Raw genomic sequence first — 21,769 nt, 5'->3', positions numbered from 1 at the left:
TAAAATATACAGTGACAGCGGAAATAAACGAATCATTCACTTCCACATTAATTAATATCGTTTTGTGTTCATTAATAATATATTTGTAAAATAAGCCTATATCGTGGATTGTATGTTTGTATTTCCTATTTGAATTGATCGATGTTTAAGCTGAATCGTAGATTCTTTTATAACAATTTTATTTATCTGAATATAAGAACAACGCCTGAATGTTATTTCGGACGAATACGATGAATAATAACAAAAAAAGTTTATTATCTCGATTCTGGCCTAACTTATTTTTAGTTATTCAATATTTGTAATTTTTTTCAGATTTTATCTTTGTATCTAGGAAAAAGTCTTCTTCGTAAACTTATAAACGGTCAAAAACCCTATATTAACCCAAAACTATATCCATTACTCATTATAAAGCCCCGATTATCGGTTTTCAATCAGCCTTCTGATCACAATAACCATTCAATATTAATTCACATAATATCAGAACAACACTAATTAATACGGGTAAGTTTTCGCAACAGAATAGTGTTGTGGTATCACAAAAAACCGTAACATGTCGATTTCTTGAGCTCATAATGTGTCGCAACGCCGCTCTTATGAAAATAGGCGCGGTTTTTGTCGGCATTCCCGTGAAAATAGGTGAAAATGTACCGCGAATGCGCTTTGTGCCGTGGGAAAGGTTTGTGTTCGCATAGAGCTAGGGTTGGGATGGTATTATCGATATCGACATTGGCATTTTGTTCGCACATATTTTTTTGTTGAATCACGTCTTTTTTATAATGATAGACAGACAGATACGCAACATGCTATGACCCCCACAGTTACGCTCACACTCATACGTGTTATTTTATGAAATTTTGTTACTTTATCAAAAAAAAGTAACACGCCACTCAGTTTCAAATTTCTAAAACTTAAACCCAAAAGAATGTCTTCCTAGATGTCTCATTATAAAATGCTTAAAAACAAAAAAAAAATCTTATCACGACACACATCACGATCATAAACTTCACTTTGACAATATAATTATCGACAAAAACCGTCTTTTTGCTTTCCTCAACTTTGTTTTACGGTCCCCGGCAATAAAAAAAACGTGTTTTTACGAACATTTAGTTTAGAAAGTTAAGTATAAAAAGCCGAGTCATAATATTGATTGCATAGTTTTACTGGTTGATTGAACGGCGAATGATTGATTGAAACGATTATGTCATCGCGTATGAAAGTGAGTGTTATTGTGCGAAGTCATTTTGGTTTTAGATTTACGACTTACACGTTTGTGTTGAATATTGTTTTAAAACACTGTTGTTTTTTAATTGTTAGTTTATTAGGCGGAAGTTTTATTGATTATATAGACACTGCGTGTAACAGACACATATTATATGTCAAATATAAACTTGTATATTACGCGTCGAGTAACTTTGACTCTCTGAATATAGCAACATACGCAGGAAAGGATTGCTAGGGATAGAGATTTCGCACAATCACCTTCTCTATGACTATTATTTTTTATTTTTCGCCAACATCGCCACGGTTTTCTATTATATTCAGAGACATATAATGCTTTTTAGAGCGGCCTGTATTTCAAGCTAGGTGAAGGTAGTGCTGCAACCACACGGTATTTTAACGTTTGATCTTAACAAGCTATGCGTTTGAAATTTGAGTTTAACTTTTCTTATTATTTTATTTATTTACAATCTTATAATCACATATATAAATCGTTAGATTATTATAGAAAATCATCAACATGTGATAAATTAATTACATAGAATTATGTAATTTATGCACGTCTTCATTTACATGCCATGAGGAAATCATCATTAAATCAGTTATGAAAATGTATGTTAGAGATATCATTAATTATTATATGAATTGATAACATTACTCTTAGCGTTGTTAAGTCGGTTTAAATTAGAAATTTATACATTCATAGCCTTGGTAGCCGTTGTTATGTGATTCCAGGTTTATTTTATTATTTTAATTGGGTTTTATTATAGTTTCATCTTTAAAAAATATAGTTGATTAAAGATAGATTATATATATTTTATTATAAGGTGTTATTTTAGATTTTACTGACATAAAAAAAAAGGATTACAGGTTATAAACTATAACAGTTTTGAAACACACTGGAAAACATTGTCTTGCTATTAATATGTTGTTGTGTTTTCAACTGAGCTTTATTATATAACATAATGATAATGTATAAACATTGAATTTTATAAATATTAATTCTATACAACTTAAAAAACCTTGACAACATTTATTCGATTCTATAAATAAACTCTCGGAATATTTTTATCGATATCCACGTGTCACATCACTAGTCTATTGATTACAGAACTTTGTACGAATGTGATATCTCGCGTTTGGAAAGTACTGATCTGGATTAAGTAAGAAATTATTTTATATCGATGTTGGAGTTTTACGAGTCAGATTTTGTAATAGGTCAGTTTTGTCGTTAGTGTGGTAATAGTCTAAACTGAGTATGATACTAATGTGTTGCAATTTAAAACCCAGTTTCTGAATAATTATAAGATAGCTTATCAGATAAAATTTTGATAGCTGTTTAGACAATTTTCATAGGCTTTGAATCTGGCCCTAATTTATACTAATAATGATGTTGTTACAGTGAATGCAGTACTTAATGATTTTATTTTTTTCAAAGCTAGTTTCATAAAGCTTTAGTTTTTAGAAAAGAAAGCTTGTTGTTGCTAACTTTAAAAGAGGTAAAATTAAAAATACAAGGAAATGCTGAGTTTAAAAAAACTTATAGTTATTCTGGTACAAAGCAGTTCTTTTAAGGTCATAAGGCTATATTTTTACAGCAAATTTTTGGAAGAGTACGTAATATCTATACTTGAAACTAAATTTGTGGGTAAAACCAACTATGAAATATAAAGGTGTCATAAGATTTATAAGTACTTAGCGAGTGATATTTATTTTACCTTTTAGCTTTCTCTAACTTCCTTAGTGGTAGTCATAAATCAACGCTATTAATAAATGTTTTGAAAGGCCTAGAAAGTATTTTTGTTACACAGTTGACTAATAGATAAAATATTTTATTCTTGAATATAATAGAAGTAAATTAGGTTGTCGATTAATATAAAATTAGTGAGGTTTTGTCTAATGACGAGTGTAGAAAGTAAGGCATTCTATTAAATTCAAAAACTACAAGATGTTTTGAGGCATTCATCATGAATCTTTAACTATTACTACTTTTACAAACTATCAACATCACACAAAAAATAGCAATGGAATTGAGAACCTCCTTTTTTTTTTGAAGTCGGTTAAGAAGACAATAATACCCAAAACCACTATTCCTGAACCACGAAAAAATATTTTTTTGGTAATGTGGGGATTGAACCTAGGATCACGCGTTTAGTCGTGAATACCACCTTAGACACGAATGCCGTCAACTAATCGCGATGTTAACTTAACATTTTCTCAAGAGAGTCATTTTAGGATACCCGCATTAATGACACTTTAAACAGTACCTAAGTATACATGATTCTGAACTTACCAATAGCCAAAAGAGTCTTCAACTTAGGATTAGCCTTCTTCAACTGATTAATTCTATCGTACAATCCAGTCTTGCCATCTTTCGTCTCATCATTGGACTCGAAAGAACTGAGCTTGCCCTTCTTGAGCCAGCCGAAGGCGAAGATGATGTGTGTGCAGAGATCAGGCTGGATGTCTTCGGGAGTAAACTTGCCGATCTTGGTACGGTATTGAGACCAGTTGGTGTAGTAGCAGACGACCTGGAAGATGTAAGTAATGTTAAATTTGAGAATGATGTTTGGTTAGTAGATTTTGGTTTGGGAGAAATTTGGGTTGTGTGCAATGGACCCTTTTAAAAACAAGATATACAAGATTATACAAGAGTCACAGTACTTTGGAATTATTGATAAGGTAAATATGTATCTACAAGATTTCTATTACAGCTGAAGAGAACATTGAACGAATATGATCAATTTTGGTAAGAGAATATGATAACAATTTATCTAATAGTTTTCACGTGCACTTCACTCTGGTTAGAATATTAAACATTCATTATATTTTAAACATAGGTATTATAACTGTCCATAATATTCTCGAATTTGTGGCCCTACACTAAAGTCTAATCGAAGACATGATTCGTAAAGCTTAACAATATGAAATTGGAGACACAATCAATATAGACAGAAATAAATATGCATCTAATTCTGTACATTTAATAACTTTCTATCAAATAGCAATACAATAATAATTGTTGAGTAAACAATATGTAATATATGTACCAAATATAGCAGTTTATAAACAAAATTCGCGAATAACAAACGAGGCAACCTTTTGACCTTTGTCAAATTTATTTACACACAAGGTTAACAAATTGACAATGTTTGATTAGAGTAGGTGGGTTTATTTAGTATTTTTATACGTTTTATTAAATATAAAAACAGGTGTATTGAATTACAAAATATTTACAATGATATCAATGATATCAAAAACGATGAATTTTAATACTAAATAATAATATGTGTTCAAAATAGAAAGTGCTATAGTTTGTGACGTTATAACAAAGCCAGGCGTAGTTGGTTTGGTTCACATGAAAGAAATTGACAATATTATCGGTCGGACTTTTATGATTTCAAGGCTAAACCAAATTTAGTTGAAAACAGGATGCGATTGTATCCTGTTAAAGAACGTTACAAATTATACACTGGGTACTTAAAAACTAGTGCAGTTGAATAAAGAAATATTTAGTTATATTATATATATCATACAAATTACTGAGATTTCTTTTCCAATAGAGTGAGGCAGAAATACTTCCACGAAGTGAATGTAATTCATTACACCACGTTTCAACTGTTATTACAGTAACAGGTATTGCAATCAGACTGGAAACCAGTATAACTACATACATTAATGACGTATCTCTTGAACTTAATAATAAAGTTCATAATTATTCTTATTCGTTAAACATTCCGACCGGATTGTAAATGCTGGTTGTTGCTAACTGTCTTGGTACAAAGGTTCTGAATTTTTAGTTCCTGTAGCGTGATACTATACAACCGGTACTATCGAGTATCGAGACTTTGATATTAAAAATGTACTGCAAAAGTAGTTTCTAAGGTTGTCAATAGTTGATAAAGATAGGGAATCGCGCTACTGCCCTCCTAGTTTTAGTATTATTTGAGGTTCTTTTTCCGAATGAGACAAGAGTTTCGGACTGGTTTCTTTGACGATTTTTTGTTGACTTCGGTTTTGTGATTTTACTAATGTATACAAATTAGGGATATTTGTTGATTTTTTTTCGCCGTTATTTGTTAATTGCTACTCTAATACCAACAACTACTCAGTAAATCGCAATTGTTCAAATGCAATAATTATAATTCCATTCCAATAACTCGCGCTGATAAGAATAAACAAGTCTAGAACCTACACAATACGGAATTTCTGCTTAAAGTTATATTTACACTATAAAACAAGTTTATCTCAACTGAGTGTTGAAATACTCACTAAAATGCAGGCAAAAGATAAATATAGTGACAATTTTGCAGCGAAAAACAATTCTGTACACTGAAATGTTGTAAATACGGGCAGTAAATATTCAGCGTTGTGGAAAAAATAAAAGCTTTATTTATTTTGGTATAAGTTGATCCACGCGACTTCGTTCACGTTCAAAACCCTAATCTCAGCTTTTAAATGATAGAATTTTGATAGAGAGTACCTTCTTCTTAGTTGAAAACGAATTCATCGAATGAGGCGTGAAAGCCTAAGTGACGGACTTACATTCGTAATTATAATATGAGCATATTAGTATAGTTAATTTTGTTATTACCACTTTACGGCACACAAATCTGTTTGTTTCTTCAATAGTTTCAATGTTATATTCGACACAGATTTAATAAAACTTATAATTATAATAGATTTAGTCATACAATTTAAAAGTATAATAAAACTGCATTCGTATTAAAATAACATTTCTATGAAGATTCTCAGAATAGAGCTCTGTTCAGTTCTAGCAAAAGAATTCTTTGCATTTTATTATACAAGGACTTAGTGCCTCCGACTTCCACAAACAAAGCTTTAGGATTCATATTTCTAAGCAAACTTTGCATCCAAGCACTCAGTTTTATGATCCGCTGTTTAAAAATACTAGCTCATTTAAACAAGAAATTTTCAAATAACACTTTGAAATTTCAACCCTAACTCCTTACAATAAGACTCTATTAAAACTATATACATTTCCGAAATTCGCAAACCTATTCTTAAGACATTTGGACAGACAACCACATTTAAAAAGCGAAATAACAAGCAATTTTGAACTCTATTTCTTTGTATTAAAGTTGTCGAAGATAGAAAAAAAATGACCAAGCAAGCAAATACCCATTTTGAAGGCTAACAACTTCACTTTTGCGTTCGAAAAGCTCACTCATATCCGCGTTGTACTTTGATGTAGCAAGTTTATGTTTGCTGGTCGAAAAATGTTACTAGCACCTCTGCTACAACGCAATAAGGTTGAAAATTACTTGTAATTTTACCTTTCCAATGTGTTATGATAAGTTGGTGCTATGGGTCGTACAAGGTTCAACGCTAGGTCCGATGTCTTTTCCTGCCTTATCTACGAACGCGCCTTTCTATACTGATAAGTGATTTAAATAGATTTTCTATTTGATTTTAATTGATTGGTAGGAAGTTTACTTTCAAAACGATTAATTCATTACTGAGAACCTAGTGATTTGCGGTTAGTATGTAAACCGCAATGACTAAATAGTTGTTCAATGACGTCATTCAGTCATTTCCTTTTCGTTTGGTTTATTGATAAATATTTCTTAACGGATTTTAAATCACACTTATATTATAAATGTTAAACCTTGGGAGGATGGATGTATGTATGTTTGTTATTCTTGCACGAAAAAAACATTTAAAGGATTTTAATGAACTTTGGTATACTGATAGCCTAGATTGACACATATAATACTGTTTACCCAGGGAAATCACTTCATGTAAACGAAGTCACGGGAAAAAGTTGGAGTAATCTATACTAATATTATAAAGCTGAAGAGTTTGTTTGTTTGTTCGAATGCGCTAATCTCAGGAACTACGGGTCTGATTTGAAACATTCTTTCAGTATTAGATAGCCCATTTATCGATGAAGGCTATAGGCTATATCATCACGCTACGACCAATAGGAGCAGAGTATCAGTAAAAAATGTTACAAAAACGGGGAAAAAATACACCCATTCTCTCTTATGTGACGCAAACGAAGTTGCGGGGGTCAGCTAGTATAAGTTTATAAACTTTACACATTCAATCGCTCATCAAGATATCCCATTCATATTTGAAATACGCATCTCAATTTTAATACCTACATATTGAGCTGTTATGATAAATATTCTACATCGTAGCCGATTCCTGTTTTACAAACTACATATTTTAACAATAAAATAATCTATTCAATGAAAGCTAGTTTTGTTTAAAATAATTAAATTATGCAGAAGCACAACGTGATATGTGCTGGTACCCTGATTGTCTATAAAAAAAACGTGATCTTCACGTGCGTTCACACATGAACATGCCATTTCAGCGATACATAACCGTATTGAGATAACTTATAGAATAAAACCACTATATTAAGGCTATTTCATATATATATGTATTGTATTAAATACTCGTGATTGAGTATTATATTACAATTTCCGTTTAAATAATTGAACTCATTCCACTAAATTTTAAAAGCTGCATCGTTTATAAAAATATAATATTCGTTTTTTTTTTGGCAAATTAAAAAACCTGGCGCTGGCATCTACATATTTATCAATGTGGTTTAATTGATTTTAAAATATTTCCACTGTATAGTTTACAACAGTATTCAAGAGGAAAATCTTTGTCTTAAATTATTCAGATATAAGACATTATTTTTTATTTTATTAAGAATGCAATTTTAATAATAAGAATATTGTTAAAGTTTAAACAAATTATGATGGGGTGGACTCAAATTTTTACCCGGCGATAAATATTTTCCACTACTTCAAAAAAGTACCATTTTAACTTACTTTATATCCATCTTTATCTTTATGGTGGTCAGTGGTGACAGAGTTATCAAGGGCAGCTGAAGACTTTCTACTGGCCACATTAGGACGACCACGGATCTTAGGCCTGTTCACACTAGCTGATATGATCTGGTCGGTGGATCTTGATACGCTGGACGTCACTGATGTGGACACTTTGCTTGGTTTGCGAAGTCTTCTGCGTACAGCTGTGGAAGAAACAGAATACGTTTTTATATAGTAATTCTATGGTTTATTCGTTTGAGGGTAAACACTTGCAGACCTGAATGGTTTCATTTTAACGCTAAATATCATCCCTTATTTTAGCTTCTTAAAATGTTTTAAAAAAGTTGTGTTTTTTTTTCACTTTAAAGACCTCTAAATTGGATTCGCAAATTAAGCTATAGTTTCAGTTTTTCAGACATAATTGAACAAGCCGAAAGTATGGACCAAAAGTCGGCTTTAGAGGGTTGAAAATTACACACCACTTCACATTGCACAATGTATTAGATGTTTACTCAACTATACAACAATAAATTTTACCATTATTTAGCAGCACCTGTCAATAACGTCAATTAGTAAAACGAAAGTTTTTATTTAACAAAAGGTCGCTCACAGTCTAGTGAACAATTTTTTTTGTAAGTAAATCTATGGCTCTCATATCTCTTATACGTTAATTAACTCCATTACAATTTACATCCACTTCAAGAAAATCTCTATTGAAATAATATTCAACGAGTAGTTTCTCCAAGTAGTTTGTTACAGTAAAGTTCACAGCGTCAACATCAAAGACTTCTATCTCCTTATACTTCCATGCAATTTAACTTCAAAGTAAAATTGTACGGTTTACTGATCTAGTTAGTTCTAGACTGTAAATCACTGTTATGCAGGGAACAAGTTTGCCGTTCTGTCATTTGCTTTGTTATATTTTATAATATAGAAATTGAAACCATCATAAATAGTTATTTACCCAAATAATTTTACTGAAATTAGCTATCCGAAAATAATTTGATTTTATTTTTGGAAACTAAAGAAAATAAAACATAAAATATATTTATTTCACATTTCATTCACACTTTAGGGACGCATTAAATGCATCCTTTAAGTGTTTAATCTTGAAAGTCCTAGTTATACAACTATACATTTAAGTACTGATTGTTGTACTTCAAAAACCTAATTCAAACTACAGATAAAACGTCTGATGAAGAAGAGTTATGACTACAGATTGTTTCAGGACAATTTGCTATTCGTCATTACTTTTGTTCCTCCAAGTTTTCTGTTACTGTCGGTATAGTTTTCAATGCAATAAAAAGTAGTCTTATTCGAAAAATCAACAGCTTTCTCAAACACAAACAAACTGAAGACACCTAAGCTACATTTTAACCGTATTACCAATATGTTCCGAATAATAAACTCATTCGATACTTTGAATTCCAAACGTACATAAGGGACATGGTGTAACTGATAGCATTGGACTCCACACTTCAAATCACACCTTATTTTTGGGCAGATAGAGTCGAAATTTCAGTATGAAGTGTGGTATTTTCCTTTACAAAAGAAAGTGTTTAATGCATGAGTCTGGCATCGCGTTTGTTTTGGAAAACGGTGCACAGTCCGAGGACATTTTGAAAGTATATTTAGTTTTTGATATATGGATGAAAAGGTTTCAGTGAGGTTTTAATAATGAGAGTGCTGGAATGTAGGAACTTTTAATGGAGGTTTTTGTGGTGTATAATTTACTTTGCTTTGTGAATTTGGATCGTGACATTGTTTTTTGGTGTTATGAAGTTGTGCGAGGTTAGGATTCAGTTCGAGATATGTTTTGTTTGATACTTTTCGAGTTGCATTTAGGTTTATTATGGTATTTTTCTGAAATGAATCAGATTCAAAGTATTTCTTTGAGACTGATTTAAAGCTGGTACATGCAAGTTACATATCCTAAAATTTTCTTAAAGAACTGACAGTACTGTTCTTTAAGCAGAGCAGGGCAATTATTATTATTCAGAGGAATATTTAGAAAACTTTTTCCGAGGTGTAAGAAAATTTACTTATCATATCCAACAATTTATTTCCTCAAACTTTTTTAGTTTTCTTTCTCTCTTTTTTCCACCTCACCAAATGTTTCACATTCATGAAAAATTAAAGATTATCAAGCCTAACGATGAAAAGATAAAATAGTAAACCTTCAACAAATATGAAGATTAGCATGAAAAATTCAACATGATGGAATTGAATCCCACAAGCACGTTCACCAGGTTATTCAGCGAACATTTTAGACAAATCAGACGTAAATACGTGTGCTCTTTCGTGAAATACATAAATCAACGGCGAAAGTTTTCTGTGGATATGCTATTTGAAAAAAAAAATCTTTATGAGTGACGAAATCTCGAGATATCTCGAAATAGTTCAACATGTTGTTGCTGACAGTTACATAGACTGCAAGTATATAACCAGAAGTAAGTATAAATCGTTTGTTTTGATTAGAGGCGCCCATAGCCAGTTGTGCTCACCGGTCGGTAAACGATCTGTGGGTTAAGCAACCGTTGGCGCGGTCATTCCATAGATGGGTGACCGCATAGTGGTATTTGAGCTGGGCGTCTCCATGCTTCGGAGGGCACGTAAAAAGTCGGTCCCGGCTGTTATCTACTAAGGTAACAGTCGTTAAGCCATGTCAAAGGCCTTCGGGCGGCTTGAACAACTTTGACACTAGGTTGACCACTAAAGATACGATAAGAAGAAGAAGAAGTTTGTTTTGATGATATTTGTCCTATATGCAGTATTGCGTTGCATCGGACACAAAGAATAACGACTAGGATCAGCTGTTGTAGATGAATAACGAAATGTTCATAGTACTTAATACAGTCTTATTATGATTGTATCTTGAACCAATCGTGAACTCAAACAAGGCGTCAAAAAACTTTTTTAGTTTTACTTACCTCAATGATGTTATTATATACCTAATTGTCTTGTTGACAAGACACTTATATGTCTGATTTCAACGTCCTCAAAGGACATCCTGTTACCTTGTAACTATGTTACAAAAAAACTAGCCCATGTCAATCAAATAAAGTATAGAGAGCTATAAGTGACATTAAGTTAGTCAAAAAGCTTTAAAAAATACCATACAAAGATTCGTTGGAAATCAGGCCTTGAAGTTAACGATAATCTGCAGTCATTTTGTGATCAATATAAAACTATTAGTCTAGTAAACATTGATTAAATTGGCGCTAGACTGATCAATAAAAGACGTAACGACTTCCTCGCCTTATACGACTTTTAATTTGGCTATCAAAAATGCCGAAATGTTAGATTCATGTGTTTGGAATAGAATCGAGTCGTGTTTAAGATCATTATGCTATTGCACACTACTCTCTGTGAGCAATTTGAAGATGAGGCAGTATTCTTTTGCCGTACATGGGTGGTTGAAATATATTGCGCGAATCAAATGTGTGGCAATCTTTAGGAAATCTCAAATGATCTGTAGCGCGATTTTCTATGCAGAATATATAATTTAATACACGATATAGAATGTTATACTAGCTGATTAAATCGCACCTATTGAAGTCAAAGTACCTACTTATACAATGATAGTAGGTACTAGTAGTAGTTTATAATAGATACACTTTATACTTAGTAGAGTAAACTTGTAGTAGCACAACATGCTTTTTGCTACATACATCCAATATTTACTTCTAAATTTGTGTGTTACTCAGTACTTAGCTAAAATACAACAAATAACATCTCACATATTCGTACAGATTGCGTGATTGAACCTCTTTTAATTACCGTGGAGCGCCTTGAAAAGAGACAAGAAAGGAAGCGGCCGCCGTTCGTTTATAGTAATGGTTAGTTGTAAACAAATGTATTTAGCGGGTACTGCAACATGCGAGGGTTTGTTGATTAGTTTGATTAAATCGTGTGAAAAGATTATAAATCATATTCTGCATAAAATGCCATTAAAGCAGCAATTCGTAAGATCTAAACATTAAATTCAGGAATTCAGATCATAAACTGATTTGTCCCGGTTAACTATCAGTGTATTGCAATTTTAGACTTGAACTTAAAAACTAATATCAATAAAACATGACTGAAAAAAATTATTTACTTAATTATTGTTATACACAGCCCAATTCGAAAGATTATTGAGTGCAAGAATGTTAAAGTCTTTGCCGTGCTCCCCGATTCTTTGCAAATCTCATCCAAGCATTTGTAAAGTCACTAAACATACAAGAATAAGTAATTATAAAGCCTTTTATATCTTGAAAAAAACATTTTTTTCATAGGATAGTCAGTAATATAAAGAAACTATAAAAAATCGAAGTCACATCCACACAAAACTGTTCCCTCAAACGAAAAAAAGTGCGTTTTTAGTCAAATAAATTGCCAGATTATCAGCCATATATCTTCGCGGTGGACCGCGTGCCAGGCTCGGACATGTCACTGGGACCTGGCATAACGATAACTTTGCTGAACAAATAGCCTGCCAGCATGTAGATGTATGGCTTTAAAACTGATGTGAAACTGCGGGGTGACTTTGATTGGATGATGCAGTTTTGTGTTTTGTCAGAAGAAACGAACATGACGAATTAAACTTTAGAGGTAATTGCAAACGAAGGAATGCTTTTGTAACAGGCTGTGCCGTTTGAAAGATAAAGCATTTAATGGATTGGTAAATTTTATTTTTCTATTCTGTTGTGATGAGATTTTGTAAACATACACACGAGGAAAAGTAATACATTTTTTCATTATTTCACGGGGTAAAGAATAAGTTTCAATTATATTGAATACTAGCTGACCCGCGCAACTTCGCTTGCGTCACATAAGAGAGAATGGGTCAGAATGTTCCATGTTTTTGTAACACTTTTTACTGTTACCTCTTCTGCTCCTATTGGTCATAGCGTGATGATATAAAATATGCTTTTTTTCACGAAAAATATTCTCAAAATTATTTATATCTCTTAGTATAACGAAGTCGCGCTAAGGCATATCCGCCATTAAAACAGTTGCCATGGCAACGGAATTTTGTTAATTCAATGTCATTATAATATTGATTCCTCGCGACTTCGTTGAATTTTCTGAATTTTCCCGGGAAATGTGTCATTTTCCCGGGGTAAAAAGTAGCCTATGTCCTTTCTCGGGTATCAAAATATCTCCATACCAAATTTCATGCAAATTGGTTCAGTAGTTTAGACGTGATTGAGTAGCAGACAGACAGACAGACAGACAGACAGACAGACAGACAGACAGACAGAGTTACTTTCGCATTTATAATATTAGTATGGATTTTTAACTGTCATTAACTCCACGCTCCTGTTTGAAAAATGGAAGTGGAAGAACTATTTTTCAGATTTAAAATTGTTGCAATTTTGTAGGCTTATACATTCACTAAACTCTAGTAGTAATGCAGCAACTAATTAATATCTAATTTATAAATGTTAAATTTAAATAAGTGCGCACAATCAAAGCTACTGCATAGCAACAAATATCTGAAATTACGTAAAGCAACTATTAAAAAACCAAATGCCTACACAGGTCAAACACGGTCACAAGCATTTGCATACAGGTACATTTTCGTGTATGGTTTTGGACCTTATTTACATATTATGTGGCCTACTATGCTAATCATTAGAAGGGGTCACGCAAAGAGCATAAGAGGATGTGCAAATGTTAAAGTGGATAGCTTAAATTACTGGACCGGTTTTGATGACGCACTGATCTGAATGTCTCTATTTAATTGAATTAATTAGTGGTACAAAAAGTCTAGCATATTTAAAAGTTAATGCAATCCCTATAAAATAGGAAAATTCTCAGTTCTTGACTGATTTATTGACATAGCCATAGTGTATTTTCTCTATTCACCGTTGAGATTCAGTTTACATGTGTTTTTCTCTTTTTTATCGAACTTTAATTCTTAATAGTAGTCTGGAGTTTCATCGCCCAATATTTGGCAATAGCCTTTAATAACATTGTAAACAGAAAAATATTTATGTTTGGTACATCATCATCATCATTGACCTTTATTCATCTGTTGCAGATGATAAAGGAACCGATCATCAAGGTTTAAAACACATCTGCTTATAACATTTGAGCATTTTTACACAATATTTTATTATAAGACAAAGCTTAGTTTATACATAATAATCTAGGGTAACTTACCAGTAGAGCCTGACGTAGGTGCTAACACGGCGGCTATGAGTAGGACTGTGATCGTCCACCGAAGCAATCTTGGTGGCCACTGTAACAAAAAGACAGACTTTCATTAACATTTATATTTTTAAGAAGTTTTGCACACATTATTGACACATAAAAGGGTTTATTAAAGTTGTTTTGTGAGTGAAATGCTGTGTCTTAGTGCTCCTTATTTTTTAGGAAACTAAAAATTTTCGTCTAAAATAATTTTGACGTTTCGACTAAAAACTATTGCAAAGAAAATCTCTACTGGTACTCGCTAATATAAACTAACCCTCGATAAAGTTTTAAGCTCCTAAAAATAATGTTATTGTTGGCTAGTTGTAGACGGCGTAGTTTTTCAAAAAACAATTGATCTTTGACCTTGACCTCAAAGCGGCTAAGGGCAAGTACCCTCAATTTTCTTATCAGCCTACTTACCCTATATAAATAAAACTTTTAATAAGAAATAACTTTCAAGACCCTAACTTTCTTAAATTTTATACAAAATCTGATAAAGAATTCTGCTGGATTTTGTTCTGAATTTCAGCAAAAAATGGAGAGTCGTATATTAAAATTTGGAGGCAGTTTTTTTGACAAAATTGTTTAATATGTAGATACGTGACTTATGTGTTTGCGTGGAAAATAATATATCAACCATATCTTGTCAGAATCCCTACTTTAATATTTTCGTAAGTGGTTTCTGTAACAGGACTTTAAGACAGGTCGCAGTGCCAGCGATTTACGTGCGACATCATTCAGTTACATATTTAGGTCGATAAAGATGTCGAAGAAGAAGAACTTATTTTGCTTAATCACTTTGCAAGTGTGGTCGACTCAAGGCCTTACCCTTCTCTCTTTCGGGAGGAGACCCTTGCCAAGCAGTTGGACAGCGACAGGTAAAATAAAATATTTGCTCAATTTAAGTTTTGCTCTTTTTTGGTTATTTTTAACTAAATTTATTTTACGACGGAGACTATTATCTTTTTATTTTAAGTGTCAGGTAATTGGATAGCAGCAGTCATAATAATAAAATATCAAATATCCAGAAATGTTTTAAATTATTGAATGTGTTATGATAATAAAAATATTAATAACGGATTATGCACTTTCGAATGCTAATATGTTTATTTTATCACGAGTTTATTAAATCAATAACCATTAGTGTCATTTTGTTTTATTGCTTTACTGTAGGTCAGTGACCTGTACCAACATGCAACTAAATCACATGATTTTGTCTTCTAAATAAAATTTGATATCAGATTTTCATTCTTATATAGCAAATGTAGTGTATTTCAAAGTGAAGGTAGAACATAAATATTATTCAAGCGGCAAAACGGGATTATTTATTTTTTTAAAAACAAGGACCGTTGCAAAGAATGGTTTTCACATTTACCAATTTTCACGTAACATAATATATTGTGAATCGTTAACAAGTGAATAAAAAAATAGTTTTCACCCAAATCTGCGCCGTGTAACTTCCATAACGGTGAAATCGCTAATCGCTCTCACTCGAACAAAAGCCGTACTTCAAGATTACAGTTTCAGTTGGCCGTCAACACGTCACTCGTATGAATAATGCAGGAGACACGCGCGTCACCCCCGGTATTGAAATTATGCCGCGCATCGATCTGCCTGTACCTATCTGTGTTACATCAAATATGTATAATCTTTAGGTTTTCAGTTCCTGTAAAGCTTTCTGAACTTCAAAAAACGATATAATTATGATGTATTTTAAGTAATTATTTTGGTTTCCCGATTATTTTAAGTATTTTCAATTAGCTTGTAATTTGGGTAAACTAAAAAACGTGTTTTTGAACCCCGAATTGCAAACTGTCCATTATTTAATAACTAATTTCGTGATAGTTGTTTCAGTGAATTTGCCGTAAAAGCAAAACAGACAGACAGACAAAATTTTGTAAGATATAATAGTATATCCTGATGGTTCTATACTTTTATAAGTTTGATTTTCGCCGGATAGCATGTAAGCAAAAGCAATTTAGTATTCATATTAATAACACATTACTTATTAACGATAAGTTACAAACCCAATTTGCTAATAAATCCCATTATCAGAATCCTTTAATCGTCTTTCTCAATTGGATCTTACGTTTATTTATTTACAAACTATTATTAATAGCTAACTAATTCCTGCGGCGCTTCTCGCATTCACATTTCCATCTCCTATCACAGCTAATGGTTAATTTTGGAACAGCCCTTTATTTGACCCCAGTATTTTTCTGTCACTTTTACATTCTGTATGAAAAATTGATCAGCGCCCCTAGCGTATTTCACAAGAACTATTTTCTTCAAGTAAAATTAAATGTCAACCACTCGCTAATCAATAAGTATTGACTGTAGAAAATCACGCTCCAGGTTTTTAAGTACCTCCACGCAAAACCTCATCGCAATCGCTTCAGTAATTTAGCCGTGAGTATAACAAACAAACTGCCACATTTATAACATTAGTATGTTCTACGAAATTGCGGCTTCAATCAATAGAGGTCGTGTCGGACTATATCTGGATATAATAGGCTTTCAAACAGACAACCATTGTTCCACGGGATTAGTTCAGTTTCGATGTATAAGCTTGTTGGTTTAGTGGAATATTTTAGTGATTTTGAATATTAGATTGATGGTGAACTGATGTTTTTGTTGTATGAAATATTGTTTTGAAACCATTTGTAAAGAGATGTTGCAGCTAAATTGTATACGAAGTTGTAGAAAATGAGTAAATATGGAAAAGAGTACATTATTAACTACTTTTACAGTAAGTATAATTTTTAAGTTTTAGAAAGTTTATTATTCTATGGAAAAGCTGAATTTTATTTTGTCCATTGGACGGCATCAGTTAAGAACATTTATTTTAAAGGCAATCATCATTCACGATGACATGCTTCAGGTAAAAAGTCCCCCAAATACTACACATCGGCAGTTCCGCGAGTCAAGTCAATATTATCAATATAATTCAGCGCTTCTCTACATTTACAAAAGTTTTATAAACAGCGAACAATTTCACCTAAAATTCTTAACCACGTTCTTTGTAGTGTTCGAGTGGTCTGAACCATTTATATTGCAGCAAACCACTACCCCCCATTTCTTCATACCCAAGTGCCATCAGTCACCCCCAACACCTAATGTCCTAATCTCATCTCACATTCCACCCATAGCGCATACAAGCAAAAATGTGACTACATCAAGTTTTTCTTAACATAAGCACATCATATTTTACCCGCAGACATAGTAATGGCCACGATTTATTCCTCCCTCATAAATCCAAGATGGCGGTCTGTTGACAGTTTAAGTAATTAGATGCTCTGATGTTTTGGGAAACAAAAGTTTGTCTTGGCAAATGTTATTAAAGTATTTTTGAAACAGCTGGGATATGATTTTTATTGCACATTCCATGTTTGTCACTCGATTGCGCCACCTTAACTTTTTGAAAACTCCTGGGATAAGTATTTTTAATACTGTAAATGTCGATGTTTGTTAAAAGCCTTTGGCTGAACTGAAAATATAGACAAATTTTAATTGATAACTTCGATTTAAAAAATGTTCAACCCAATCAATTTAAGTGTATGTAAACAATATACTGATTTATGTAACAAAAGAAAATGAAAGCTCCAATTATTATTTAGTTTGGCACTTTTGCAGCATTCTGTAAATGACCTGATCATATTATTAACAATCAGGTATCAGTTTTAGCCAAACTTTAATTGAACCTCAAAAGCAATATTTTCTAAAATATTATATCACGCTGCAAAACATATTCAGCACCTGCATCTGACCTACATTTACGTCTATAAAAAACAATCAAAATGCTTCACTCAGGAACAATCGTACTACTTCTGAGCAGTAACTACACGTAATGGTACGTAATAAGTAGTTGCAAGCTTCCACCGTGTTATTTGTTCGCGCAAATTGTAAACTGTTGCAACATTATACCCAATTTAGTTAAGCTTGCCAACACTTTTGTAATAGCCTGTAGTTTGTTTTGTATTGCTGGAAATAAGCGAATCATTTTCACAGTTGCAAAGATTGTATTAACTAAAAATAGAAGCAGAAAATCGGCAGTTGATGATATCCCAAAAGTAAAATGTAGATCATATGGATGTATCAAAGAAAATGTCATAACCTTTTTTTAGTTATTATTACGAATTAGTTAATTTAGGTTGAAAAGTTAAAACTATCACTGTGATGTATCGTGCAAGGGGCTAGTAATATTTTTTTTTATTTTCATTTGATTGCTCTTAAAAGCTTAAGGTGTTACGAATAAGAGAAAATATAGAAAAAAGGAGTGGTAGTACTCGTAACAAGCGGTTCTGTATGACAAGATGTTTGGATGTGAATGAGGCAAGGGAAGTTTAAAGTATACAGATAAGACTAAGTACCAAGTGGCGTTTTTTGGTCTCCGCCTACCCCTATGGGAAAGATTAAGGCATGATATTATGTATGTACGTATAGAAAAAAATATTGGAAAGATGCAGATATCAAAAATCTAATAACAAAAGAAGCAAATTGACTTTCCTTCAAAATCCCAATAGAGCTCTTAGTAGCGAAGCAGTGAAGGATTTAATATGCGTTACAGTGATTGAGATGCAATATTGGATTTTCATCAAACAATCGACTCGTTGCAGCACTCATAGCCGACTTCTATCAGAAGAGTACGTTGGAAAAATGCAATATGAGTTTAAGTCGATGCTGCATGAAAATAATCAAGATAAAATGTTTCTTCAATTTCATTTAAATTAGTATCTTTCTGCTTGACTACTTTTATTTTTAAAATATTTACTGGATCAAAAAAAATTTAATATAAAAAATATATTCTAAAGACTGCTACCTAAAGTTAAAAATTCAGTACACAGATGCTTGTTGCAGAAGTAAGTCCGTCAAAATATAATCCTACAATCCCTTACCCAATATTAGCATACAGAATTAATAAAGCCGAGTACACACGACTGTACTTCTGAAAAAATCGTAAAACAAACTTTTGTAAAAGCGATCCTTTTACTAAACTGTAATTAGGGTGGGCTCAGATCGGCTCCAAAACTCTGTTGGATAAACTTTGCCTCATTATTTGTTGAGTCTATGAGAAATGCTTTTTATCCAGTTTTACTTCGTTAAATATGTATAATTGGCCACGAGTTTATCAAACTTGGAGTCGAATTTGGATTTGTTGTAATCCAAGATTATTTTTTTACGGAAGTTATATGTGGACAAAATAATCTTAACTTATTTAGCGTAAACGTAAGCGTAGCTTTATTTGGACTGTATTTATATTGTAAATGGAAAAGAGTATTTGTTTGAGTCACATTTACTTCAAAAAATCTCTCGAACAATTTCTTGTATTAATTTGGATAAAAATTAGAACAGTTACACGTTATGTAGAGCTACTATAGCTAAGTCACATTACCGCACTTATATTTGTTCCATACATCCCGAAAGGGAGGCCTTTACGCAACAGAAGGTAGAGGAAGGCTGAATAAATACCGGAAAACGAGAATAGCCATCATATTTAATACAACATGCAAGTCGAGCTGCGGTCATGAGCTAGTTCGATATATGCCATTATAGTTCTAACCCGAGTGTGGATTCCAATTAGTTTCAAATCCCTTGCGAGTGGGATTTAGCAATCGTGAATTCCAACTTTGTCATTACTTTGTACGAAAATTGCACAGAAGATTTTGTATTGTGCAAAAATTGTCTTTGTGGACATCTATACAGACGTTAATTTCATGAATTCTTGACGATCTCGAAGTTAATTTCATGAATTTTACAAGAAGGTATTTGAAACCTTTCCTATGTTTGAAAAAAAAACAAGTTTTATATTATATCAAATTACAAGCGAAAAAAGCCCCGCGAGGTGGCTAATTGATTAAAATATATAAATTTGTTTTTATAACCTGCATAATTTTTTGGTCTCTGAAAAGTCTGCTTTGCAATTTATTATACCAAAAATAACAGCACAAGTTCAGATTAAAAATAAATACATCTTTAGTACTAAAACATTATTTCACGTAGCTACTAAAAAAGGACAACGCTAGGGGCGCTTTTAATTTAAAATCACTATCACCCGAACAATAAGGGCTGTACAGATTACAGAAAAATTATGACAAATGAATTCGTCGAGCGAAAAAATAATCTTTATTAAAACGGTACCGTTCTTTCTTTTACTAATAACGAGGAAGTTTCTCGACTATATTTCATTTTGAGATTTGATATTAAAAGTTTTTTGTTTTCGAGGCACGTGAGACATTCGTCTTGTTTGCTGATTGATTTATGAAAAGTGTGGTTATTTAGCTGTAACACAGCTGTAAAACAAATATTATGCAGTTTTGCGCCAACGAACTTAATACGATATCGAACATTATGGTTCTCTGAATGCAAGTTGAACATTATATGATAAACCTTATTACTGATATTATCACAGAAGGCAATGCCTAACCATCTCGTCAAGTAGGATTTTTGGCCAATCAATAGTGAGTCTGTGGTTGTACACTGTTAATTCATAAACTCTCACCGTATTCTCGTAGGGATGGAAGGCAGAGACAAATTTTCTAATTTTCGGCAGACTGGTAGCTGATATCAATCTCCTCGAAAATGTTTATACAATATTTTACACACGTCTACATACTCTACATCTACTAGGTCAGCAACTTCGTGGTGTCTCTTACCTACTTAACCAATACCAAGTAGGCGAACCATGGCTTGATGAAGATCCATGTCACATTACCCAAGTTAACGTCATCAACACATATTTCTTAACATCTTACTACATCGTTCTAACCCACTGATAACTAATTGTGAGCATTTTGTACAACTATTGTGTAATAGTTCGTCGCTCTTGTCAAGGTTTTGTTTCTATGGTACGTGTGAAAGTAGATTTTGGAAATTTAGGCTTGGGGTTTTTTGTAATATTGTTTTTGGACGAAATATTTTTTTTTATGGCTTTTGAAATTTTAAATACTAGATTACAAAATATTTACATGTGTAGAGCCTACGTATATGCTCTTCTATTGTTGTGGTAAAAGGCGGGGAACGAAAAAAAAATAGATTAGATATAATATATATCATTGAGTCTGTATATTTAGTAATCTATTCTATTACAAATTAAACCAAAATTCTGGCGATGGAACGTTTTTATATAATTTCGTCTATATCTTTATATATTTCATTTTACATACAATATATGCTCCTATCTGTGACTGCAATACACGTGAGACGATGAATGAGATCACGGTAAATCAACGTAAAAATGACTAATTAAATTATCTGTAGCTCGATTCTCTACTACTATCGACTACCAACCTGTCATCAAGAAATTTTGTATGAAAATCTGATCAGCGCCTCTGACGGGTGTCGTAGGAAACATTTTGGCAGTACATTCTAAATGTCAAATGTCGATAGCTAGCCGGTTGACGGTAGTCGATAGTGGTAGAGAATCGAGGTACTGTACACATAATCTAGGTAATACAAAACTTAAAATTAATCCCAACATCTGCACACAGTACCAGACAGAACAAATATTAGCGCAAATCGTGCCAGCGCGATGTAATTTATTAAAAACGTTCACTCCC

The 21,769-nt window shown here is 32.5% G+C and overlaps 1 protein-coding gene across 1 annotated transcript in view; it reads right to left on the bottom strand.

The window, feature by feature from the left end:
- Cht7 (chitinase 7) overlaps window positions 1-21,769 on the bottom strand; it is a 119,210-nt gene that overhangs the window by 37,524 nt on the left and 59,917 nt on the right. Inside the window, exons 2-4 of the mRNA XM_076117060.1 lie at window positions 14,181-14,259; window positions 8,031-8,233; window positions 3,512-3,749 (exon numbers count right to left, since the gene is read on the bottom strand). Coding sequence (XP_075973175.1) covers window positions 3,512-3,749; window positions 8,031-8,233; window positions 14,181-14,259 — 520 coding nt within the window. The remainder of the gene's footprint in view (window positions 1-3,511; window positions 3,750-8,030; window positions 8,234-14,180; window positions 14,260-21,769) is intronic.

Source organism: Anticarsia gemmatalis, chromosome 8 (assembly GCF_050436995.1).
Source record: "Anticarsia gemmatalis isolate Benzon Research Colony breed Stoneville strain chromosome 8, ilAntGemm2 primary, whole genome shotgun sequence".
Classification (NCBI taxonomy): Eukaryota; Metazoa; Arthropoda; class Insecta; order Lepidoptera; family Erebidae; genus Anticarsia; species Anticarsia gemmatalis.
The sequence above is the reverse complement of the archived record's forward strand: the minus strand, read 5'-3'. Positions and strand labels throughout refer to the sequence as shown.